The 27,099-nt window shown below is 39.7% G+C and overlaps 1 protein-coding gene across 1 annotated transcript; it reads left to right on the top strand.

Moving 5' to 3' along the window:
* Positions 1–874: 874 nt before the first annotated feature.
* Positions 875–27,099, top strand: LOC133132271 (gap junction delta-2 protein-like). Its single transcript, XM_061247609.1, has 2 exons — positions 875–1,214; positions 22,263–27,099. Exons 1-2 carry the CDS (start codon positions 1,144–1,146, stop codon positions 23,104–23,106), a joined length of 915 nt encoding a protein of 304 aa, XP_061103593.1. The 5' UTR covers positions 875–1,143; the 3' UTR covers positions 23,107–27,099.

The raw sequence follows: 27,099 nt of genomic DNA, 5'->3' as shown, positions 1-27,099 counted from the left end.
AAAAAATCAGCTAGGACCCCATACTGAGAGAGTGAGAGGACTGCAGAAGGAAGGAGGGAGGGCTGTAGAATCCCGGATTCTGACATTGAAGGAGGGTACAGAGAGAGGAAGAGAGAGAACCATATAAAGGAGAAGCATCACAGAAGCAGCAGAGCAATCCCAGCAAAATATTACGCGAGAGAGAGCGCCAAAGAGGGGGAGCGTGCAAGACAGGAGAGAAAGGAGGAGGAGGAGGGTGGGCAGTACGCTTACAGAGGTTGTAGAAGCAGAAGAGAGGGCGATACATGGAAAGCAGGGGAGAAAAATGGGAGAAACGAAGATGAGCAGGAAGGGAAAGCGCAAGGGCTGGAGAGAGGATGGAGGAGATAACTGAGTCTATAAGGATAGACACTGATTTCTGCTTTCAACTGCATGTATGACGACACAGACTGGGTAGAATTAAACAGGAGAATACAAGACACTGCAGAGCCGGTGTGTGTGGGTGTGTGTGTGTGTATGCGCTTGAGTTTGCTTTTGTGTGTGCGTGTGCAAGGATTTTGCTGGCTTGGCGGGGGCTGGATAAGAGCTATGGTCTGGGTTACACGTTTGGGTTTGTGTGTGTAGCGTGAAAATGTCAAAGGTTGAGGTGGATATGGGTTTGAATTTGTGTGTAAATGAGCAGAGAAATCAATGTGCTGAGAACAGAGAAAATAGCGAACACTCAGGGAACGTTGGGGGTACATTGAGGGAACTTTGAAGGGTAGACCGTCAGTACAGGAGTAAGGGCTTTACAGCAAAAGGAACTGGTGCATAGTAAATGTGGGGAAGGGCTGGGATCTAGGGCTGGGGGAGTGGGGCAGAGAGAAGGGGGGGGGGGGTGCACAGGGATTGTAATAGTATCACCAATACAGGGGAGGAAGAGGACACTGTCCTGGGAAGGTTGTGAAACAGTCCATGCCCCATGGCATATGATCAGAGGAAGCTCACATCAGAATGCTAGCCCGATGCCGAGCAGACCAGCATCCAACTGGGAAAGAGCCGTAAGGGCACTGAGAGGGGTGCAGGGTGGAGTGGATGCTCTGCTTTGGGTGTGCCTGTGAGCCGAGGAGACAGGGGCTCTAGAATATTCCTGCTTCAGCCTGTGGCCCCCATTCCTCAGTGACCATGGGTGAATGGACCATCCTGGAGCGGCTGTTAGAGGCTGCTGTACAGCAACACTCTACCATGATCGGCCGGTAAGCACCCTGTCTTGAAACTCTGACCTTTAACTGTATAGATTCATATATATATGTGTATGTGTGTGTGCTTGTGTGTATGTATTTGCATTATGGATCAGTGTGGTGGGTCATCCTGGCCCATACTGTGATGGTTGCACAGGCTCATTGTTCACCATGTACAAATGTGTGTACCATGTACCATGTACACCAACATTGTGATTGGTAACAAGAATCACAAGCTATACTTTGGCTGTGTCTCTCACTCTCCTCTGTTCTTCTTTTCCATGAATGAGCCAATAGTAAATAATCAACTGCAGATGAGCCAATATCACATAATCAATAGCGGCCATTAGAAAGGATGGAGGCTATCACTGTGAGGACAGAGACTGTTTTGCCTTTGTTATATCAGTGTATCAGGGCAGAAAAGGGGACTGAAGGTGACAGCATTACTGTAGAGAAAGTGTTACCATAGAAACAGCATTCCCATAGCATTACTGTAGTGGCAGCCTTAATGCAGCCTTTTATATTACAAAATATCTGTATTTCACTTAAATGATGTATGCACAGATTTGTCCTACAATTCTCTCACTCCACTATTCCGCAGTCACACACGCCTTTCATTCTGCCTTACACGAGTGTAGTGCGTTTTTCTTCCTTTCATCTAAGGAAGTCTCTCTCACTGTGTTTTATGAGCTCAGTAGCACATGTTTTAATATCTACATGTATCCTTGTGTTAGAGAAATAGTTTTTCTTTGTGAGTGCCTGTGTGTCACAATGCGTGTGATTGTGCCAGGGTGTTTCTCTGATTGTGGTGGTGTGTGAGTGTGTGGCAAAGGTTTGTGAGTGTTTCTGTGTGGCAGAGTAAGCGCTTGTGTGATTCTGGGTGAAAGTGTTTGTGGAAGAGTGTGTTTGCTTTTGATGAATGTGAGGTTGTGTGTTTCTGAGGCTGGATACTTGGCTGTCAGAAGAGACAGATGTGGGAGTAATTTATATTGTGGTCGCACACTTATCCAGATGGTGTGTGACACTACATTACAGAGACTACAGTGTCTATGCATAGAGGAGAGGTGCAGCATTAAGGAGTTGTGCTGTTCTCCCTCAGAAATGTTGCAAGTCTTGGTGGAAGGGGTGAATCCACAGAAGAGGGGGGCAGTTTCACTGTCTCACATACTGTATGTATAAGTGACACCACCATATGTCAGGTTGTAAAGTTCCAGGAGAGATTTCCCATTTAGAGAATTTATATTGTCAACAATATCTTCACTATGTCTCTGGTTTTTATGAATGTTATCTATTTGAAGAGTCACAGAAAATACTTTGCACACATTCTTAGGGAGAAAATACATTTTTAGGAAAAAAACATGACCTTGGTCAAAGACAATGTGAACGCATTTATTTGCATTTTTCATTTTTCAAATGCAGTTCAACATTAAATAAGGAAACATTAATGCAAAAATATGCATGGTTCCTCACCTAATAATTTAATGGTGCTGCTGTGCCCTCACCGTGTAACAAAAATAGTAGCCTGTGTCATCTGTATTTTGTTGCCACTCTCCCTACATACAATCAGCAGAAGCAGTAACGCATGTATAATCAGAAAGGCATCACCACTTACTCTGTCAAAGGTCAAAGATCTTTCCTGCAGTACCAGACTTTCTGTTCGGTGCACGCTATAAACCGAACACATATGAAAAGCAGTTTTATGGTTTTTTCTTTTTCTGCTCTACTTCTTGTAGTTCCTAGTGTTCCTAGTTTTTTGTTTGTTTGTGGTTTTCAGCTGGTTTTCAGAAATCTGGTTGCAGAATCCTATCTAGTTGTTTGGGCTTGATGGAAAAGGTCAGATTTTATCTTCCAAATTTTATCTTCCCTGTAGTCCGTTCCTCCTCAACCAATGGTTTTAAGACGTTTTAGCTACCGCTATAATGCAGGATTTCATACAGAAAACGTTAACCAGCTAAGATGTTGACCATTTGAGTAAAACGGTCAGAGAACGGTTGTTTGTTTGGATGTTTGGTATTTAGGTGGTTTTACTGCTCCAGAAAGCAAGAAATAACTTCTGTAAACTGCAAAAACTTAATATTCTACCACTACATTACATCTGTTTTCCAAAATATATATACAACTATTTACAATACTCCATGATCCCAATACTACACTCATACAGTGTTGAGCTGCTGCATTCCATTTTTCTGATTCTCTGAAGGAACATGCTCCATGTCCTCTGATTGCCCATTTATCTTCACCTACATACAATTACATTTGTCTCCTTCACAGGTCTGTCAATTGGTGAATAATTACAAACAACTATTGCAAATTATAGTTGATCAAAATAACACATTGCAATGCTTAAAACTTGTTATTATGATTAAGATTATTATTAGGGCTATAGTTTTTTTATTTATCAATTTTGGTGTCAGTCAGCCATTAGGGGGCACTATAGCAGCTATAGCAAATATGCAGGATATGCAAGAGCAATCTTTGGCTATGAGTAATGGAAAACTTACAACCATATATCCTACTACTTTGCAAAATAAAATATGTGTTTATGGCTGAATTAAAAAAGCTATATAACAGAGCTGCGTGTGTTTCAACTGTGACGTCATGTACCAGAGAAGTCATGAGTGATTTTGGGCGTTTCTGTCAGTAGCGATCATTGTAATATTGGGTGTAATATTCAATCACAGTCAATTTTCCGCAATAAAAATAACCTTTCGGTAAAAAAAATGAAATTAGATTTATAGGTGTGGTTCTGGAATTTAAAATCTTGACGTCACATGCTGGGTTAACAACCATGAAACTTCTCGTATACCCCTCCGATGATTTCCTCTGAAAATACCAATCACTTTGTCTTGAAGTATGTATCCACAGCTACTTATAAAGATCAATAACTATATCCTCAGTCTCTTCTCAATAAATAAGAAATTATATTGAAAATGGTCCTTGTGCACGTTAGTATGTCCGTCCATATTACTGTAGTCCTATTACAAACCCTACAAGTTTTTTTTCCAAAAAATCTGAATCTGATTATGAATAGAGGCATAAACCTAGCGAAATTGCGAAACAGTCCATGCCCCATGGCAAATCTGCACAAATTTCACAATTTCACATTATTATTATTGATTATACAGCGATTTGAAAAATATCCCTTCCCAGTCCTTCACAAATATAATGTGCACAATTTATGCAAGTATCTCCGCCATCAGAGGGGCATTCTTCCTTGCATTCTTCCTGAAAATTCCTTTCCGCTACACCATCGGTTTTGTCAAACAAAATAAAGTGCACAATATATAACGTGCATAAGTATAAAGCTTTTGTGGCTTAAAATAAATTGGCCATGCCATGAAACTAGGTACTGACACTTATCAAATTAAAAGAAAGCGAATAAACACTGATACCACGGCTAGAGAGCGAGCTCTGTTTAGTTTTCGATTACGATCTGACCAACCCAAAAGTCATTCGCACGTTAGAATTGGACGGATTATAACATGCATAAGGGATGAAATCTGGAGTGAAATGGTCAATTGAAATGAAAAGGAGACCATGTAACTATCTTTTCTATTATTGATTTTTGTAGTCATTTCGGTAAACTTCTCTGAAACACTGGTTTGATGTTTGAATAAATAAATCTCTATCGTGAACAAACATTCTGATTCTTCCTATAGTTTTCAAGTTGGACACACCAAACCTTTCCATCAAAATGGCCATACACCAATTTAGTCTTATTTTTCTAAACTACGCAATTCATATTTTAAAACTAGCCTATAAACATTCTTAAAACGATCCCCATTGACATTACATTGGTGGACAGCTTACCTCAGAATTTCAAACTGGCTGTACAAGCAAACAAGCAATTTGCCATGATAACTGCTGGGAAAATTTCTGTGTTGCTAATTGTAATTATGGCTAAAACTGCAGTTTACGAAACTCAGAAGGTTATATACTTGCATAGAACAGAACTCAGAATATTATATATGCTGCACAGTACACTCCAGGGTATGCAACACATATGCAGCATAGTAGATGACCCCAAGCTTTCTATACACTACATAATACAAAAAAAACTAGCGAGTGTCCAACAGCAGGGGGCAGCCACGTTGCATTCCAGGGAGACTGGCCAAATATATAGGATTGCTTAGCTCTGGTTTGAAGATGCCATTTGTATTTGGGGAAAAACCTTTGCTCCTTTTTAGCTGGGGAAATATTAGTTACTCCTCTTGATTTATAATGATTGTTATTGCAATTTAAATAGCGTCTTTAATTAAATGTTCACTTCTATTATTTTTTTGCCTGCTAACAGTCTGAGCAGTTATTTGTATTGAATGCAAAACTGAGAGTTTAAATATTTTTTTACATAGTGACAGCATTATGACCAAGGCTCTCTGTTGTGTAGGATAGTTTTTTAAAATGATATTGTAAATTTGTGTGTAAAAGTTTTGGGGCACAAACTAACACAGGGCATGTTGAAACTTCCATAGTTGCATTTGTGCAAGAATGATGGGTATTATAGCAATGCGCTTCTCATGTGTGAGTGGCATGCCGATTTGAAAACTTGATCAGAGTTAACAAATCTGTTTTCTAGCACCATGAAAAGTTTTTTCAGTTAATTGATGATGTGTGAACTCCACAGACTGCAAATATATACGTAATTGAAATCACTGTCTTGTCAGTTATAAGGCAGTATAGCTTTGACACATCACTATCCACTATCCTCTTATACTATCCTCTTATGAGCAAACAATTACACAACCTCAATAAGATTAGCACAAGCACGTGGAATTCAAGTTGTTTTTCATAAATACAGGCTTATATTTGTTGGAATCTGCAAAATCTCCAAAAATGCAACACAAACGATATAAAATAGGTAAACATTAAAATCAGCTAATGTGAGCTACTAAACAACTGTAAAGAATTTAATGAGGATTTTACTGCCGCTGGAAGCACTTAATCTGCCTTCAGTTATCTAGCAAACCTTGCAAAAAGCAGCTCACCTATTCTGAAATTCAGCGACCACAGACATGAATAACAGGGAGGTGTGAAAAGCCCAATACGTTTGCCAGCTTTGTTATCGTTGTTCTTGACATGTTAATGCATTAAGGGGGACGTTACAATGTAATGTTTTATTCAGAGTTAATTTTGTCTGAACTTCTAGTCTTTGGTCATATTGCGAATAGGCAATTGCTCCATCTTATAATAATACATTATACCAATTGCCTAGTTACCAACAGGCAACCAACTCCCCTTTTTACATTAATAATGCAATGTATATGACTTGATGAATGTTCTTCAATAAACCTCAATTTATCTGTTAAAAATGATCTGTTAGTTTTAATCACTAAATCACTATAATCACTCTATATGTGCTGCATTGGCTTTCAGAATAATCAGCAATAAGAAAACGTGCTAGGCTACAATCTACACATTGCAAATCTTTTCCACTCCAGTCTAATTTGTGTGAGTGCAGAGTGTGAGTGTGGAGAAACAAGTCCGCAAATGTTGCTAAAATGTGCACAATTTCTTATGTGAATAAAAAATAAATACTGGCACATAGTATGTTAAACTGCCTAATTGGGGAGAGCTGGCAATATCTGATGGTACTAAGTATTGTGAATTAAATTTTGTATTGATACTATAAAAAATAAATACTGGCACATAGTATACTAAACTAAACATAAAAATTTAATGATAAAGGGCCAATTGAATTATCATTTTATTTTTGTCATGAATAATGTGATTACAATAAGAAACTGTGATTTTAAATGAGGTTTTTAATTTTCATTTTAATTATAACAGGGTTTCATCATAGATCATGAGAAAAACTGAAAAAGAAATAGACTTTGCATTTACATTATAATATTGTCAGATAAAGTGCATACTTTTACTTGAAAATGAAAATGCAAAGCAGGGAACTCTGCTCATGCTTACCATGATTAATACAAATGGCAGAAGTAAAGCAAAGATCATTGTGCATGCAGCAAAGGTACACAAATCTAAATTCAATGGCTTATGAGTGATTTAACACTGTTCTGTCTCTCTCCTCTTACTCTAGAGAGAATGCACAACTTTAGTGAGTATCGAACACAATACACTTGCATTTTCTCACAAGGACTGCGTGTGCGAGGTGATTATGTGACTGTAGCTGCTTCTTCGTAGCTGCAGCTGCTGCCTCTGCTTTTGACTTCATGTAAAATTCATGCAGCTCACATACCAGATCCATGATAAAGTCTGTGACTAAGTGAGCCAGATTGATGGTGTTGTAAAAACAAACAAAAAAAGGACAAAAAACAAACAAACAGAAATAGCAACCGGCCAATTACAAGTGCCTGCTTTTGTTGTGCAGGTTACAGCTTATCCACAATGACAACTAACACACATCACCTGGTATTTTACCCCTGGCAAGATAGTATTGAAGACGCCGGTGTTTGTTGTGGCATACTCAAACAAGAAAAAACAAATGTTGAGGCCAAAATCTCTTCTGTTCTGAGGTGGGGGTGCGGAGCAGGCCATGCAGCATCTAGTTGAAATGCTCGCACTGCGCCATTCACATGGTCGTGAATGGCTGAGGCATCAGACTTTCGTTCAATGCAGTTGGACAACGAGGGGTTCACTCCCCGGTCCTGCCAGATCCGAGTATGAGATCCTAGGGAGGTCTGCCGGACGGTGACAAATGTGCATATATTTTTTTGTTTTTCCACAGTAACTACTTATTGTTTGCTACAACTACCACCAGGTGGCATATGTGAGCCCTCTAATCAACAGAGGTTTTAAATATCTGCAGGTTCCAACAGTAGGGGGGCAGCTGTGTCCTTTTCCATCATGAGGAGCTTCCATTATCATTATAGAGCTGAAAAGTCTGTTTCCGGAGGTAAATACAATACCAAAATAGAGGGATACAGACATTTGAATCATGGTTATGTTTTGTTTCTATTTATACACAACTCAGATAAAAAGTTTTAAACATGGATTTCTTTGTGAGGGGCAGGTTATGTTCAGGATAGAGCCATAGAAAAGCCAATAGGCCTTGGAAGTCTGACGTAACCCGGAGCAAAACCATTGCCCATTCATGGATTTCCGGATCAAAAGAATGGCCTAGTTTCTGTCACAATCTGTGATTTAAGATACAGAAGTTTTAATCAGGACTAATTTCTCTCTTAAGCGGCACTGAGCTAGCGGTTCCAGAGAAGGGTTCCCAGGCTAGTCAATGCTACTGCTAGCCAGCAAAGAAATGTTAATAAATGACTCAAATAACTTACTTTTAAACATTCCTGTCTTTCCACTACCATATACCTTGCATAATACGTAACTAAAGAGTGAGATGAACGACATTCTCAAGCTGACAGAGATTACCAAGAGAGATATCAAACTGCTGAAATGTCAGACAGCCAGACCTAGGACTAGGAAACCTGACCAGGAACCTAGGAAACTAGGAACCTGACCAGAGTGTCAACAGGTTCCCAAAACCTTCGCTAGCCCCAATTATGGAAGTTTCTGGAATGTTTTAAATGAACACTGATTTTTTTAGACTATAAGAATTTTATGAAATACATATTTTTTCATATACAAACTCTTTTTTTTAAGGATCTCAAAAATCCCCATTAATTTCTCCCATAGACCAGTCTAGAAAATGCCATAGATTCTTACAAAGGGAATGACGACACAACTTCTGAAGCCTAATTGGGGGTAAACATATTGAGGCGCTCATGTAGGCTTCAAATAGTTCCAAACAAAGCCAGGAAGGAATGCAGGAGGTAGCAACTTTGAATAAGTTAATCAATAAAGGCACAACAAAGAGAGCCAAAGTATGATATCACTTGCGCTGAGTTCAGTGCTGAAAAAAAATCCGGAATGAATTTCCCCATTGGGAGTTAAAGATGAAAACAGACACTAAGCCCTACAAAGTTCAAACTTAGCAGTTAGCGATTTATGCCATGCTACATTACATTACATTATCGGCATTTGGCAGACGCTCTTATCCAGAGCAACGTACAGTTGATTAGACTAAGCAGGAGACAATCCTCCCCTGGAGCAATTCAGGGTTAAGGGCCTTGCTCAAGGGCCCAACAGCTGTGCAGATCTTATTGTGGCTACACCGGGATTAGAACCACCGACCTTGTGTGTCCCAGTCATTTACCTTAACCACTACGCTACAGGTAGCTATTGGCTACCGAGCATACCTAAAACAACTGGACTCCACTGTAGTGAAGGGCTGTAAATCTTTCACAATCGTCTAGCGATGGAGAATGGGTTGGACTTGGGTATCTGACTTCTACTATCCACTGACGAAGCTGTGGCTACTGCTTGACTGACGATGTCTATGGGATTATTTAGGAACAAAAATTATAAGTGCTTAAAACCGATGCTGTGTCCTGAGTTAATAACTACAGACTTATTTTTATAACAATAATGTGTGTTACCTTGACTTGACAAGGTTTTTAGTTTGGCAAGTCCCATCAGCATCACCTTTTTCCATATATTGCATTTAGAGTTTAAGAAAATGTGCATACTTTGTGCATAATAAGGGTGAGCCGAATAGTCCGCCCAAACGAGTATCCGGTACAATTAATGCGATTTTTCAGCGCAAGAATATTTAAGAGTGGGGATTATGGGTGTTGTATTTATTTCTGAGGTTTCTGATTGGTCCATGGGGTGTAAGGCTGCTGGGAATGTTTAGTCTGTTGGGGGAGATTAGTTTTTGACGTTTAAAAAAAATGGTCTATATGTAAGCGGATAGCAGAACGGAGCTGTATTTTCATTTTATTTTGATGCTATGAAAAAGTGAATGGCTCGCAATGAAGACTCTCACCTTTTGCAGCACACATGCACACAGCTCCCTCATTCATGTTTACCTTAACCATACCATTTGAAATTAGACAGCACCATGGTGCTGATTTAAATGAGGTGAGGGTTCCCAGACAACATTGCAGTGAAAAAAAAAGAATGAAACCGAAACAGTGACACATTGCACAGTGAACTACAGTTGATAAAGACCAGCTAGCAGACTGCAGTTGCAATGTCTTCCCTTCACACACACACATAACGTTTTGCTCTTTCATTTGTTCCTTTATTGTGCATTGGTAAAAAGAAAAAAAAAACACTTCTGCTACTTCTTTTATTGAACAATAAAATATAGATTAGGATCTGTATTGTTTATTATACACATATTTCTATATATTTATTTTCCCTCATGTTTATCAAGGGTTCCAATAAATCTGGAGCTAACTAAATATACAGTGGGCTCCAGAATTATTGGCACCCTACAGTACATACTGTAAACTAAAAACTAAACTGAAAAGACTGGGTCATAGGGGCCCCCTAAACTGCCTTTGCACCTTGTCCTAATTACATTACATAACATTACAAGGCATTTAGCAGACGCTCTTATCCAGAACGACATACAATGAAGTGTAGATCGAACACAGGGACAAGTGTGAAGAGGATGCTAGAGGACAGTACAGTTCCGAGTCCTAGCGTGACCATACAGATACAATTGAAACCCTTGAAGAATACATCACCTTACGACCTAGCATACCACAGTTGGCAGCTAGAATACCCTGAGTACAACAATACAATATCTAATACAATAGAGCAATATCTATATATAACTGCATATAAGTGCCGGGGCCAGAACAAACAGCAGTCGTGACCGAGAAGTGCAGGTGCAGTGAGGGGGAGGTGCCAGGTGTCCTGAAGTGGCGGAACAGAGGGATCTAGCTGATGTATACGTCTTGATAAGTGATTGAATATATATAGGGGCTGATCCCTTAACTGCCTGGTATGCAAGCACCAAAGTTTTAAATTTGATGCGAGCCATAACAGGCAGCCAGTTGGGGTGACGTGGTGACGTGAATGTCTGGGGACATTGAATACCAGATGGGCTGCGGCGTTCTGGATCAGTAGTAGGGGTCTGATGGCGGATGCTGGAAGGCCAGCCGGCTGAGAATTGCAGTAGTCCAGGCGGGACAGGACTATTGCTTGTATGAAAAGCAGAGTGGAGTAGGTGGTGAGGAAGGGACAGATTCTCTGGATGTTGTACAGGAAGAACCTGCATTCCCAGGTCAATGCAGCATTGTTCTAGGAGAAGGATAGCATGTTGTCTATCACCACTCCGAGGTTTCTTGCACTGGGGGATGAGGTCACTGCGGTATCCCCTAATGGAATGGAAAAATTGGAAAAGGGAAAAGTCCCACCTGCCCATCCACCTCTGGATGTCTCTAATACCCAAGCTCCACCACTGAGGTTGCTAATAGATATTCAAACTTAATCAACAATACTTTTCTATTCTATCGGTGTAATATCACACAGTAACATAGTCTGTCAATGTTGAATTGAGCTTGATCTGCCTGGACAAGCCCATCCCCCATGTCCACACTCCATCCATCTCAGGCCACTGCTCTCATTTCCAAACTACAAGCATCACAGGTTGGCCTTGCATCACAGGTCAGGGCAATCCGAGCAAAACTGTGTAGTGTAGTGTGGTTTATTCATAAAATGGGGGCATCGCATTGGACCACTTAGAGGAACATTTGAAAATAGACGGGATGTCAGATATATGAATCACTGGCGCCCCTCCCAGCTCTAGGGGACCACGTAGTTTGCCTATGTCTAAAAACAGCCTGCATGTGAATCTACACACAGCAAAAAGGCACACACGTACAGACACACCAAAATGCACACACATACAAACACAGACTGGTGAGTGCATAGGACCCAGGTGGTGTGTGAACAGTCCTCCAGCATCGCATTGCTATATTTAAAGCTGCTAACACATGGTTCTCACTGCTACTGCAACACCCCCTCCTTCAAAGCCTCATGCTGCCTCTCCCTCCTCCTGTCTCTCTCCTCGTCCATCCTTCTCTCTTCCGTTTCTTCATCAAATCTGTTGTTTTGGCTTTCATTTCTGCCCTCTATTGTTGGTTTGCCTTTCTGTATTTTGTTCGCTCTGATTGTCTGGCTGTCTCTCTCTGAATGAATATCTGCATGGGATGCACCTTCTCCCTCAGCTACAGGTTAGACCTGGAGTTTCAGCCTTGAATCATAATCTGAGATTTGTTTCCCTTTCTCTTGCTTCTTAATGGCCTTAATTTCATAAATTATCAACAGCATTTTTGTTGTTTAGTTAACTCTCGGAATAACTTAACTGAATGTTCCATGACACTTAGAGACAATAATACATTCTCCTGTATGGATATCTGCAGTGAGTGACTGAATTATCATCATAGTTTTAAATAAAAAATAGGAAGTATATATATTTTTAAGGCATGGTTGCTTTCCTTACTCTATATTGCATTACACAATAGTATTTTACACACAATTACCCAAAGTGACTTACACAGATTAAATATCAATATGCATATACAGTCCATTTGTACAGCTGAATATTCTACTGTAGCAATTCAGGCTAAGTGTCTTGCTCAAGGGTACAACAGTTATGCTCCAGCTTGGAAACAAACCAAAACTTTAGCATTTTCAGCTTTTGGACAATCTGTCATGGTTACTGATTATGTGCAGTATGTTGCATGTGCTGTTTGGCTTTTAAATATTTGCTTGTAAATAATGGAAAATCATTTTTGTGTAGATTGTGGAAAACATGCAAAAGTCTAACATCATTTTTAATAACATATTTGAGAAACATCCACGTTTGCCTTAATTTCCTAATGACAAGCTTCACTTTACAATGCCTGCCTCAGAATTGAATCAGCAGGACCTGGGTCTCAATGCACTGCCAAGACTAGCAGCATTAGCACAGCCCAATGTGGTGATAAAATTATGGTGTATATAGATACATTACATTTTAATACAAAATAGGGGACTGCGGCTACAACAGGTGTCTCACATTGCTTGTGGCTAAGGACATCATTCCCCCTATTGTTTCCGTTCCTCTCATCCCAGTGGATAAGTATGCAGTTTCCTTGGTAACTGATCATGGAAGATTGGTGTGGGAGGGAGAAATTTAAAATCCCCCCTCAATTGGCCTTGGATCTAACAGCTAACAGATTTCTGCTTGTGTCCGTTCCAATGACCTGCATATTCAGGCGAAGGCCATAAACGGTGATATTAATCTGAGAGCAGTTTGTATTAATAACCACTAAACTTATGCCACATTATGCTCTGACTGCTGGGTGGGGCAGTGCATCTCTGACAAAACATTATCTTTTATTTCACAAAACAGTTAAATAATCAAACACTGTCATCTTATGATGAGCAGAATTAAAATAAAGTGTACTAATGGACAGATGGGGTGGAAATATACAAATATAAAAAAGGCTGCATATGATAAATAACATACATAATAATCGATAATATTTTTTATTAATATTTAGTTGGTTGATTCCATTGAATCATTCATAAAGCACACTACTGTTCACATGTTGGAAAATAAAGCCTTTGTCAATAACTATATTATTTTTTGTACTAATATTCTTTGTGAATATTCATTACCGAGTGGGAGTATATACATTGAGAACAGAAGTGGCCTAAGAATACTGCCCTGTGGAATTCCATAGGTAACAATCAACATGATCTACAGTACCTGGAGGAGGGTGTCCCCTCAGAACCGACATCAAACCAGGGCGTCATTGACTGCCGAATTCATTACAAACTACCAGCAAACTGAACAAAGCATTGCAAAGTGTGTCGGGGATTGATTGCAAAATGGGTCATTTCTCACTTTTCAAGGATTCCATCCAAATTCTGAAGCCTCAAATTTCAATTCTTCTCATGAAGAGGGTTTTTTCTGCTGATATACATATCATACATCATTTCATCTTGTGTTCTTCCACCACTGTTGGTGGCACCAAACAAGAGAGTAAATAGCTATTAAGCCTCATTTAGTGCCATCTAGACATCCCAGGCATTCCAAAATCAACATGATCTCACACCAATTTTTCACGCCCTGGAAATCGGTTTACATATACCGAATCCTGGATAAGCACCACCCCACGACAATATTCTGCAATTGCAAGCAGAAATATGATAGATATAAAATATGAACGGATATATTACATATTAGATGCATTTACACATAATCCCTTGGCAAACGGTAAACAAATTGTAGCAACAGAGGTTATGCTAAGGGTTAGGATTGTAAGTGTAATTTTCTTAATTGATTCTTAATTGACAACATGTGTTAACATGAAGACAATCACGTGATTAAAAATAACCCTTTATTTTTTATCCTTATTACTATTAGACCACTTTCTGAATGAAGTGCTTACTAGGAGTCTTTCTCGGTCTCTCTCCCAGCAGACCTTTGACCATAATGTCTCTGCTTCTCCTAGAAGGGGATATCTAGCTCTACTTCCCCTAGAAGGGGGTAGCTAGCACATTCTGGTCTTACAGCTAGGACAACAAAATACAAAATACAGAAGACAAAATACTGATAAATGTTTGTGGCCAGCTTCATGTCTTTTTGTTGTGGCAAAGCCCCCCTTCTCACTTTCTGTTATTTCTTTGCAAATAAATACTAAAGTTAAACTCAAATATAGCTATCATTGTTTTTCCTGGGATCTGTTTCATCAGACAATGCTCACCTGTGATATGTTAAAAAGGAAATTTTTCCCTAACAGGATGTAACCTTAACAATATTAATTGAGCATAGAGACACAACATTTTTTGTAGGCACACATTGGAGTGCCTCGGTTTTGGGTAACGTACTGTTCAGGCCAACTTCAGTGGTCATTCAGTCACCTATCGTCAAATTAGTGTGAGACCAGGCTCCTGAAATTGGCTGCATACTTTTCTAATACAAGGGACATAGACCATCCAAAAAATCACTATGCGATATTGTCCCTCCAAGTGGGGATTACCACCCTCCTCGGGTCATGGACTAATAGTTGGTGATGTAGCTGTTTTCATTAACTGTAGCCTACATAGTGATTAAAGCAATTAAATGATATAGTTTTTAATGATATGTAATGTATCATTTAATTTCTGTTATCACATAAATGCTAATAACTTCTGAAAGCATAGTCAGATTCTTGCAAAACTGGATAGACATCTTTGGCATAATAAACCAATGTTGTCCATATAATTTGGTTCTACTGGGTCAATAGGTGGCACTATTGCAGGGGAAAATGCAAGGCCCAGCATAACTCTTGTGAAAATTAGTTTCTTGTGTCATGACTCATGACCAAAGGTCCATACAGTCCATATATGAGCATTAAAAAAATAATAATAATAATAATAAGAAGGCTGCTTCTGACATGGTCCTGGTCTCAATTGGTCACCCAATGAATAAATTGGCTGCCATAGTGAATGGTTAATTTTTCACTTTTTCTTTTGCCAGTGACAAAAATTCCTGCTTGCATGGGGTCCAGTGGATAGCATAGTTGCCTCCACACAATAAGGTCCTGGGTTCGATTCCAGCATGTTCTCCAAGTATCTATATGGATTTCTTCAATCAAAGTCTCGGTGCCTGCCGACTGCTGTTAAGCTGCCTGGACCCCATCAATTGCTGCTTGTCCTATTGTTTTTGTTCTGTTCTGTTCTTGTTGTTCTGTTTTTTTTCTGTATTTATTTTTTATTTTCCTAAAATGGAATGGGCAGCAAAAAATGTAGGCTCTGGAAACTTGGCAGGCATGTTCCTATGCTCCCCCACAACTCATTGCAATGAGGTATATTGGCCCGATGGTGACGTTGTAGAACAATGATTTATGTTTTGAACCATATTTTATAGAATCAAAAAATAATTTTTTCTCACATTCCTTGGTTCAGTTCAGAATTTTTTCTGACTAGTCTCGAAACACTTTGCCTATTGTCACCAAATTAGTCGACAAAGATTCTTTGGAGTCTGAAGATCAAAAGTTTTTGAAATATGTTGATGATTCAAAACAATATAGGCATGTGTCGGCCAATAGCTGGCACTATAATAAGCAAAAATGTCAAAATGCCTATATCTCTTGAACCATTTAACCAATCAAATTTTGTACTCCGTCTCTTGGATAGTCACTACCTAGGTATCCAATGAAGAAATGATATCTTCAAAAACATGGCCACCAGTTGCCATTCGACAGGCTTAGCAATTGCTGATCATCATTTTATTTATTTATTTTATTTATCAAGGACAGGGCAAATTAATCAACATTTTCAGTTTCGTCATGCGTCAGAGTTAGCTAATGAGCTCATTTTCATCTGTAGTCCCTTACCTGCATGGAGCACACCCACGCAGACACGCGACATGGCTCAGGCAGTAAGAGCAGTCGTCTGGCAGTTGGAGGGTTGCCGGTTCAATCCCCCACCCGGGCTGTGTCGAAGTGTCCCTGAGCAAGACACCTAACCCCCAAATGCTCCTGACGAGCTGGTTAGCGCCTTGCATGGCAGCCAATCGCCGTCGATGTGTGAGTGTGTGTATGAATGGGTGAATGAGAAGCATCAATTGTACAGCGCTTTGGATAAAGGCGCTATATAAATGCCAACCATTTACCATTTAACATGCAAACTCCATGCAAAAAGGCCCAGGTGGGGCTTGAACCCAGGACCTTCTTGCTGAGGCAACAAAAATTTGGAATGAGTCATGTTACTCACATCTGTGAGTTGTCATAATGTTTTGGTTCATCAGTGTATTATGTTAGATCGGTCTTCTTAAGGTAAACAACTTTGCCTCAAGAACCATCAATCAAATTTCTGCCATTTAGAATTTTTCAGCAAGACCTGCTTTCACAGTAAAAGTAAAAGTAGACTATTAAAAAAAAGATGGTTGCCACACATCAATGCCAATTTTACTAAAACTCATCAAGGCTTTGTCCGAGCATCAAAAAATATTGGTCAGTTAACATAATGTAGAATCATTTTTTTAATCCAATAAGTTTGGAGGTGTTTTCTTTTATCTGAGCAGATAAAATATTTCTGTCAACTTTCATTGTTCTACTTCTGTCAGCAGTCACATCAATGAAGACACGTGCGCTCATTCCACTGGCAGCCATACAGGCCCAAGCCACAACACTCCCTCCACCATGTTTCATGGAAGACGTGGTATTGGATCATGGGCATTTTCTTTTTTTCTCCACTTTCCTGTATCCATCACTCGGCCACATGTTAATCTTTGTCTCATCTGTCCACAAGGCTTTGTTCCAGAACCTTGGGGCTCTTTTAGGTGCTTTTTAACAAACTGTAATCTCACCTTTCTGTTCTTCGGGTTTATCAGTGGATTGCATCTTGTAGTGTACCCTCTGTTACTCCTGCTGGTTTAGTCTTCTATGTATGGTAGACTTTGACACATCTACACCTGCATCCGGGAGAGTGTTTTTGATCTGTTGGGCCGTTGTCAGGATTGATTGATTTTCATTTCTGAGCCTTATGACGGCCAGCTTAATTTGTATCAACACTGCTTTCTCATGTTGTCACACACCAACAACAATCTCCAAAGGCGATTGCAATATCTAGAATCGACAACAGCTCTCTTCTGCATTCACTCATGACACAAATGAATACACTTGCTTAATGACAAACATCTGTGAAGCCATTCCAACAAATGTAGAAATTACAGCTGTGTTTATACATAGTCCCAGAGTTATGCAAGTCATAAGTAAGTCTCAAGTCTTAACCTTTGCCTCTCAAGTCAAGTCCCAAGTCATGAAGGGCAAGTCTGAAGTCAAGTCCAAGTAAAATTCTGGTGATATTAAATTGTCTCATTATAATAGTACATAAACTACACAGATAATGTTAGAAATAATTGTTATTTCATTGTTTTCCAATTTGGACAGTAGTTTTTCTATTTGAAGAATAATAAAAGGCAGGGTCATGAGATTAATTATACTGGAGTGTCTATTTGTACTGGTGTAAATAGCTGGACTGGAGGCTACTCACACCAGCGCCGCTCATGAACTGAAGTAAAAAGAGATGTTCTGGAGTTAACAGAAGTGAGGCTTACCCAGTTAGCCAGCTTTGTGAAATACCCCCCTGGCTCTAATCTAAGCCTATGCTTAGTATGTTTTATGTTGGGCACAGTGTGCTGTGTGTCATGGTCAGAGAACCCCCTGATTGGCCTCAGAAAGACAATTGTAAAGAAACTTATCCTCTTTAAAAACATTATTTCAATTGCCATTGTGCAATACAAAAGGAGTTGTAATATAGGAAATACTATTAATTTTGGTTTCATGAAACAAGTAAATGTATTCATAAATTTGTATAATTAAATGGAGAAAAATCTTTCTGAAGACAGTAGCTGTGTCTCAAAACGTGAACTATACTAATACTTAAACGTGATTCAAATTTAATCACTTTGTAATGTTTAGTCGCAGATGCAGATTAATCTTAGTCCTAGACTAAATTTAATTGGAGATTATCCACACAAAACTGCATTTAGTCCAAGATTAATCTTAATATGTGTTCATGTAACCGGCCCCTATTATTGATCATCTTATATTACAGCTCATGGTAATGCTTACATTATGCCAAATGAGTCACACAGAGTTCTTAAAATAAATAACCATTCTATTTTTTTCTTATTTATTGATATATCAATTACCAAATGGAATCTGGTCATCGTTGTTCAGGTGTAGGTATCGCTTAATGCTCTCCCAGCGATTCACTGCCATTGTATTTACAATGCAATCAACTCTTGCGGCAGTGCTCCAGTACATACGTATCTGTGGTAGGCCAAACCCTGACATATATTGGGATATGCCACTGAATTGCTCCTTGCAGGTAACATTTAGGTAACATTACACTTATTTATGTCACAATATAAGCGCTCTGTGTAACTGTTTTCAATGGCATCTGGTTTCAAGAGGTCTCTGGAGTATTTACCTCTCTAGCTTCAGGGAGACTGGTCTTCCATTGGGGAACAGGGGGTATGCTTTTTCTACCACTTTTCCATGTGAGGTTCTTAGCTTTTGCAAATGCAAGTTGGTTAATGACAGGTGCAGCATCCTAATTTTTTTCTTCATTTGCCTCTTGATCTGCTTGATCTGGAGATATCAATACATTGATTATAGCAATGATTAAAATGCAAATAAAAGTTTCCTTCCCTGTATTAGTGGAGTATAAAAAATCAAATGTCCTCAATTGCATGAACTCTCAGCAGGAAGCTGATACCTGAATCATCCGACACATCCTCACTGTCTCCCTCAAATGACGGTTCTCTCCAACTCAGTATCCTCATCACTACTGTCTCTCATCCACACTGACGTGGAGTGGTAAAGCCACCACAGTCTCCACCATCTTACTTCTCTCTTTCCACTTGCTGTAAAACATTGTGTTCATTCTCTAAATACAGAAAAGGGAAATGTCATTGTATTATTGGATGCATATGGAAATAAACACACAAATACACACACCCGTACATGTACAGACACTCGCACACAAACACACAGAGATAAAGACGCACATACGCAGATACAGTATAACTCTAATACACAGCTATAAAACAACTAACACGGATGTATCTATATCATGATTGGGTGAGACTCAATAGCTAAATCAATAAACCGATTATAAAATATTGTTATTTATCATTTTATTGGTGATTTTCTAACATCTTAGTGGCATGACACTGAAAAGCATGAAAACATGGAAAACTCATTCCACTATCGCATGTTGTTGCTTTGAAGCAATATAGCTATTTTGTCAATTTAAACATAATACAATGATACAAATTGAATCAGAACTTACCTCAGATTGTGAAAATATTTTTTTTGCTGATATAAATCTTCAAGATGGTGCTATTTTTAGACAACTTTTGGGGGACAAGAAATATGGCTGCCACACATGCTGCACATCGAGGAAGAGAGGTTGAAAAAAGGAAGGAAAAGTCATGATCAAATATAAGTACACTGTCCTTACTCACACTCTTGTAGTAAGGACATTTATCCTTGGACTATGTTTTTTGGAGTGTGTGATAAGGAGGGAAAAACAGTATGTTACCCGGAAGCCACACCATGCAATAGAGGGTTAAGCATTATAAAACTCAATTTCTTATTTATTAGAATTAACGCCCCATTTAATTTACTGGAAAATGAGCTGTGGAATACATGTCACACCCACTCCCTAATTTTGAATTTAACTGCTTCATTCTCTTTCATATGTGTTTCCTGGATTTAATGCAATATACATCTTTATCATTAAGACAGAATCTTTATTTTTCATCATTGCTGTTCTGCAACCGTTAATATTCCATGACATTAACTTAATATAGCTATTACTATCCATTATCCATAGGAAAACATTTCATGGGGTTATCAACAGAAAAAACCTGTCTGTCAAGCTGAATTGTCATTCTAGATCATTTGATGTAGTAGTGTGCTGCTGTACTATTAATCAGTCTCAAATTCAAAATACCAAACATTTCTGAACTGAAAACAGCAAGGTAAAACCTTGTCGTTGCAACCTTTTAAAACCCAAAACAAACAAAAAATACTGTACCCCTTAGTCTCTTAATAGGCCTTAATTAATAAGAAATTAAGAAACTCAGGCCACGATTGTGTACACTGTTTTTTTATGTAACGTTACCAGATTTTGGTCCGTGGTGTGGTTTTACTGACTTTCTTTAATAACAGCACAACCCTCCCCAAGCCCACTGTACCTGTACATTATTTCCCTTATTTTGTTATTGTATTTTGTCCGTTATATTGTCCCCTCAGTCTTCATTGTCACGGTTTTCTTGGATAAACCTCACCGCCTCTGCACCGGCCGTGAAGCTCTTATTCTTCCCGTTCCATGTGAACCAGAGGGTAAGGTAGCGTGTACCTCTAGTTGAGCTGTCGTAACAACTTCCTCGCATCTGCAAATTTTGGGCCAATTCTTTGGACGTATCTGGGAAAAAGGAGCTACACCCTTCCCATTCAATTCTTCCTTTCTCTCTCGCCGCCTTGAGCACCTTCTGCCTTGCTGATGAACGTAAAGATATGACCAACACTGGATCGATGCCTAACCCCTCAAACGGGATTCTCTGTATACATTAAATAATTTTGCCCGCTTCAAGAACCTCTCTTAGTCCAATCAGCCTTACATTGTTGCACTGGCTCCTATTCTCAAGATCTGCCACTCGATTCCACAGAGTTTCTATTCTTTTGTTATTTCGTTCGCCGTCGTTTGCCAAACCCATAGTGATATTGATATTGGAAAGGCGGCTCTCAGTCAGTGAGTCATTCCTCAATTCGGTTGTGGTCTTCTTTATCGTCAAGACATCCGTCGCCACTTTGTGCAAAGTGGCACTCATTTCAGCTAATCTATTTTCCAAATGTATATTTTGGTTGGTTAGTTCTGATGATGGACCTGAAGCTACGTCGCCCCCCGGCATTGGGCAGTTGCTGCCGCTCCATTAAAATCTTTCACTGAAAATGTCGACATCTTGAATGAGATGTTAAAAAATAAACCTACCGTGGTAAATTCCAACTGGGGATAAAAATGTCGGAGATTACAGGGTAATATAGGATTTATGATTTATTGGTGGGCTTTGAGAGCTCCACTAATTTGCTGCCATCTTGCTTGGCAGTCCTACGTGACTCCCCAGAATGCTTATTTTTGGTGATATTGTCATTAAATTTGAAAGGGGGTTTGTCCAGTGTTGTGATTTCTAACCGTATCAGCCACAGCCAGAATAACCTGTATCCATTCAAAAACAATAAATCTTTTCAGTGAGGAAAAAAAAAGGTTTTGGCTTCTTTGCTTTGGTAATATAAAGTAACAAATCCCAAAGGGTTACCTTTCAGAAGAGACGAGGATTATGCCTGTCGTCAAAACGGTTCAATAATAGTAACCATTTTATTTAGGGTATGTCATTTTCAAACTTGCGTCAAGATACTTAAGGGGTTCATTAACATATCTTTTCAAATATGTTAAGTTTAATTCTTATCAATGATCTACCGTGATGTTGATGTGGTATCAATATCGAGGTAACAAAGCTGGTATTGAAGTCAAAATTTTGGTATCGGAACAACACCATTATGAACTATTTTACCATTATATGGGAATGAGTGAAACCGAATCTCACAGGTACACAAACACTGCATACTTGTATAGCTTATGCTTACAACGCTAGAAAAAGAGCCTTCTGTTCCTCCATTCTCATTAAAACTCTTCTCACTCCTCTTTATCTGGTTTTCTATTTTCTTTATCTCCATCTCTCTGCAGGATTCTGCTGACAGTGGTGGTCATCTTCCGTATCCTGATTGTGGGCATTGTGGGGGAGAAAGTGTATGAGGATGAGCAGATCATGTTCATCTGTAACACTATGCAGCCAGGCTGCAACCAGGCCTGCTATGACAAGGCCTTCCCCATCTCCCACATCCGCTACTGGGTCTTCCAGATCATTCTGGTGTGCACACCCAGCCTATGCTTCATCACCTACTCCGTGCATCAGGCCGCCAAGCAGCGTGACCGCAGCTACTCCTTCCTGCACCCCTACATGGAGCGGGACCACGGCCGGCATGAAGGTGCCCGAAAACTGCGCAACATCAATGGTATCCTGGTACACAACCCAGAGAGTGGGGGCAAGGAGGAGCATGATTGCCTGGAGGTGAAGGAGATCCCCAATGCACCCCGTGGCCTCACACATGGCAAGGGCAACAAGGTGCATCGCCAGGAGGGCATCTCCCGCTTCTATGTCATCCAGGTTGTGTTCCGCAATGCTCTGGAAATTGGTTTCCTGGCTGGGCAGTACTTCCTGTATGGTTTCAATGTGCCAGGCATGTTTGAGTGTGATCGCTACCCCTGTGTGAAGGAGGTGGAGTGCTACGTGTCGCGGCCAACTGAGAAAACGGTATTTCTTGTCTTCATGTTTGCGGTCAGCGGGATCTGCGTGCTGCTCAACTTGGCTGAGCTTAACCACCTGGGCTGGCGCAAGATTAAAACAGCCATCCGCGGTGTGCAGGCACGACGCAAGTCTATCTGTGAGGTGCGCAAAAAGGATGTCTCTCACCTGTCCCAGGCACCCAACCTGGGTCGGACCCAGTCCAGTGAGTCAGCCTATGTTTGACGGCTTGCCTCTTCATTGGCATGTTGCTGCCCTGTTCGCGCCTCCAAGCTGCCATGTTTGTAAACCCGGAATTAATTTATTTCATGAGTCTAACATTTCGGCAATATAATTCACACATCAGTGAGAGAAATGGAGCATCTGGGTGGTAATTCCGACCATGAGAAGGGCAAAACATTATTAGAGGAGCTGGGGTTATTTCACTGGTACAATTATGGAATAGTGATTGAAATGAAATAGCCAACCATTGTTGAATCACCTAACATGAAAGTTTCTCACTTAATCTGGTCACTTAATCAGTCAACTTTCAGAAAAGCCCCACCAGACATTAATTCATTCTACTGGCTTAGTATCATGCTCTTTTGTAACCCAGAACATAATGGATTGTGTCCAAGTAAGGATGCTTGTGGAAATTTGGACTGATCTGCTTCCTCACTATACCTCCACACGTGGAACAGGGAAAAACGCTATAAGATGTTATTTTACTCTGCTGGAATGTAAACCCAAAAGAATAGAAGAGCAATGGACAGCTCCTCTCCCCTGCAATCGAGCCCCAGCACTCTTGCCAGTAAGAGTTCTGTTAGGTTGAAGATTACATTAAGCTTTAAAAATGAAAATCTCAGTCTCGGCTCTTCTTTTTCAGTTGAGCAGGAAACCTATTGATTACATATTTATTTATTCTGTGCCAGAGATAGTGCCATAATGTGAATGGCTACATATAACCTACTAATTTCACTGTATATGAAATCTTATTTATTTAATGGGGAGGGGGGCGTTGGGTAGGAGTGGGGGGAGTTCTATGGGTTTTGCAGTATCTATATACTTTAGGTTTTTGTTTAGTTCTTGGTCAAAAATAAATTGTATCCCGAAAAATGTGTAATTTTGAATGAACTTTGAAAAGCGCATGTTTTCAAAGTACTAATGGAATGGGCAGACTGTGTCATGAAGTATAATTTCAAAAAAAGACTTTGTTCATTTGCATCCTGCTCCTGCAATGTGTATTAATGGCATGCGTTAAAAGAATAAATCATGTACAGGATTAATGTGTAGCACTCTTACATGCAGACATCAGAGATTTCACTTTTGGGAGGACTCTGCAACCCCAGCAATAATATCAAGAAAAAAAAGCTTCTGTGTTTATGCAATAAAGCAGCTGCACTGTAAAAGAGGGGCCCAAAAGCACAATATGATAGGCCCTGTCTCCAACTCTGCTGCTGGGCTCTGATTGGCCTGCCTGCAAATTTTCAGTACTCCTAGTCTAACACAGCTGCATTGGGACGCTGTCGCATGCAGCATGCTGCAGGATGATACAGGCAGCACAGTCTCTGATGACGTGCTGTCCTTCACAGCAATGAGCATGCTGAGCTGGGGTTCTGTCCTCACCAGGGAAACGGCAAGGAGACCCATTCATATAAAAGTGCTTGTACCTGCATGTGCTGAAATGTACGCTATTCGTTTTTTCTGCAGTGAGGACTGCAGTGTGTGTATTTATTTTTTACAGTGCAGTCCGTAAGTCTGTTGGCAGTAACACAATTTGTGTTGTGGTTCTCCAGGAAATTGGATTTGAAGTTAAACGAATATGAAGTTAAATTGCAGCTTTCATTTGTGGGTATTCACCATTCACCATCACAGAAAGGGATGCACTTTTTAATAGGTTAGAAAATGTGGCTCCCCAGATTAAAAGATTAACAAGCCTGAGTGTGATTTTACACTCTGATGTAAGTTCGAAATCTTACATCAACAAGGAAACCAAGATGGCTTTCTTCCATCTAACATTGCCAAGGTACGGCCGTTTCAATCAAGACAGGATTCTAAGAAGTTAGTCCATACTTTTATTTCAAGTAGGTTGGGCTATTGCAATGCTCTTTTTGCTGGTTTTCAAATGAAAGATTACAACTAATCAATAACTCTGCTGCCAGATTATTATTATTTTTTTAAAGGGAAATCATAGCACCAACAACAATTTTTTACAATTATTTGCAGTGAAACCTCTAGGGTTATGCTGGTGTCATATTGTAGGCTTTGACACATCTCTGCCTACATCCTGGAGTGTTCTTGATCTGTCTGACAGTTGAAAAGGGGATTTTCTTCATATATTAAAGTACTTTGTCATCCATTACCAGTTAGTTTTCTATTGCTGAGCTCACCAGTGCGTTTTTGCTTTCTAACAATGTATCCAACAGTTCATTTTAAGACATCCAATGTTTTGGCAATGTCTCAGATCGATTTAGCCATATGACAGCCCACATTACTGCCATTGATGCTTCTTTGGTGTATAAAAATGGCTGTAAGGTTCACCCGATATTGATGGTGCCCTCAAACTAAAGTTGACAGTCTGCACTTTAACCTCGCATTCACTCATGTTTAACTGGGGTGCTGGAGTACAAAGCCAAAACAACAAAAATTAAATTACTGGTCAAATACATGTGGATTGCACTGAAGATACATGAACATCATATTTCATGTGTGTGTGCATATGTACACACCAAATCCCCCCCCCCCCCCCCCCCATATGAACATTCACAAATATATACACAGAAATGCACACACAGGTATGTATGTACCTGAATTCAGTGCTGAAGTGGTATGGGGGGAGGAGCAAGAGAGAAGAAAGATGGTGAGGAGACCTAAAAGTGGCTTGTTGATTTTGTGACACTGAGACCCCTTATGACAGTCCCCATAGGGTTCCGAGAAGCCTGCTGAGACTTGCTGGTGGAGCCAACCAAAAGCTGTTTTACTGCTCCAATAGCAATACCTTGCTTCAGACACTAGTCTACTTCATACTGCACTCTCTGTTCCAATAACATGACTCCGTTTTACTCTGCACTTTCTGCTTCAATAACATGACTCTGTTTTATACTGCACTCTCTGCTCTAATAACTGGTCTTTTTTAACATAAAGTTCAAATAAAGTTCAGCATACATTATATACATACAGATGTTTTTTTCTGAATGTTGATGTGCCAGATTGTATAAAAAAACTGACCAGTGTGCAGCTCAAAAAGCACAGGCTTTGATGCTGTTCCTCTTGTTTTTCTGATGGAGGTAAATTAGCCCTCGGAAATTAGGCATATGATCTGGGTTTGATTCCCAGCCACAGAGGACACAGCAGAATGCAGGGAGGTGCCAAGTTTGTCTCACCAGGTGTGTGCACATGAGAACCCTCCCACTGGGTGCTGCCTGCATTCAGCAGTGTACCTCAGTCAGACTGTGTCTGATTTCTCTAATGACATCTGTGGGAAAAGTGTGGGACCTGGTTACGAGGTGCACTGTCTCCATCTGTTTCCTCTCTCTTCACCCCCCTTTCCCAGTTTCAAGGATAGCTGTACTGCTCTTCATGATGTCAACCACCTTTTTATGTTTTAAGATAACATTATGTGTACAAAAAGGAAATTATGCAATGTAACTTTATTTAATTTGGTTTCACACAAATTATGCACAGTACTGTAATGAATAAGAAAAGGTCTTTTTAAATGTAAAAATGTACACACATTTTCAAGTTTGAATTTAGGAATTTATGTGAAATTTTAAAAATGCTCTTAAGAGCAACATTGCTGGCCTCCCTGGCCTAAAATAATATGCAACTTATGGTACTAACTAGGATTTTGAAAAAAAGTGCTATGCTTAGTGCATGGAATATGGTTAGAATTAGCATGATTTATTTTTACATTAAAGCCTAAATAAATATAAAATTAAAATGCTCTGGTATTTCCTGATAGCCCAAATGGTGCAGTAATGAAGTGTGGATAATACTGCAAAGTGGCTGTCTGGATATCCCTATGCTCACCCTATAATCCTTTATCAATTAAGTGATTGAAATACAATCACTAGCTTTATGGGCAATTATGTAATCAGCTAATCCTCAGAGCTAATTTCACAGAGAACAGAGTCATAGAGGGTGAGCTGAAGTTTGTACCAGAAATGAGCAGATGCTGTAATGTCCCTTCTTCACAAGTGTTCCTCTTCCTAGAATAAAATATGAGGATATGAAAAATGA

This window comes from Conger conger, chromosome 7 (genome assembly GCF_963514075.1).
Source record: "Conger conger chromosome 7, fConCon1.1, whole genome shotgun sequence".
NCBI classification, from domain to species: domain Eukaryota; kingdom Metazoa; phylum Chordata; class Actinopteri; order Anguilliformes; family Congridae; genus Conger; species Conger conger.
Note: the sequence above shows the minus strand (reverse complement) of the source record. Positions and strands in the feature narration are given on the sequence as shown.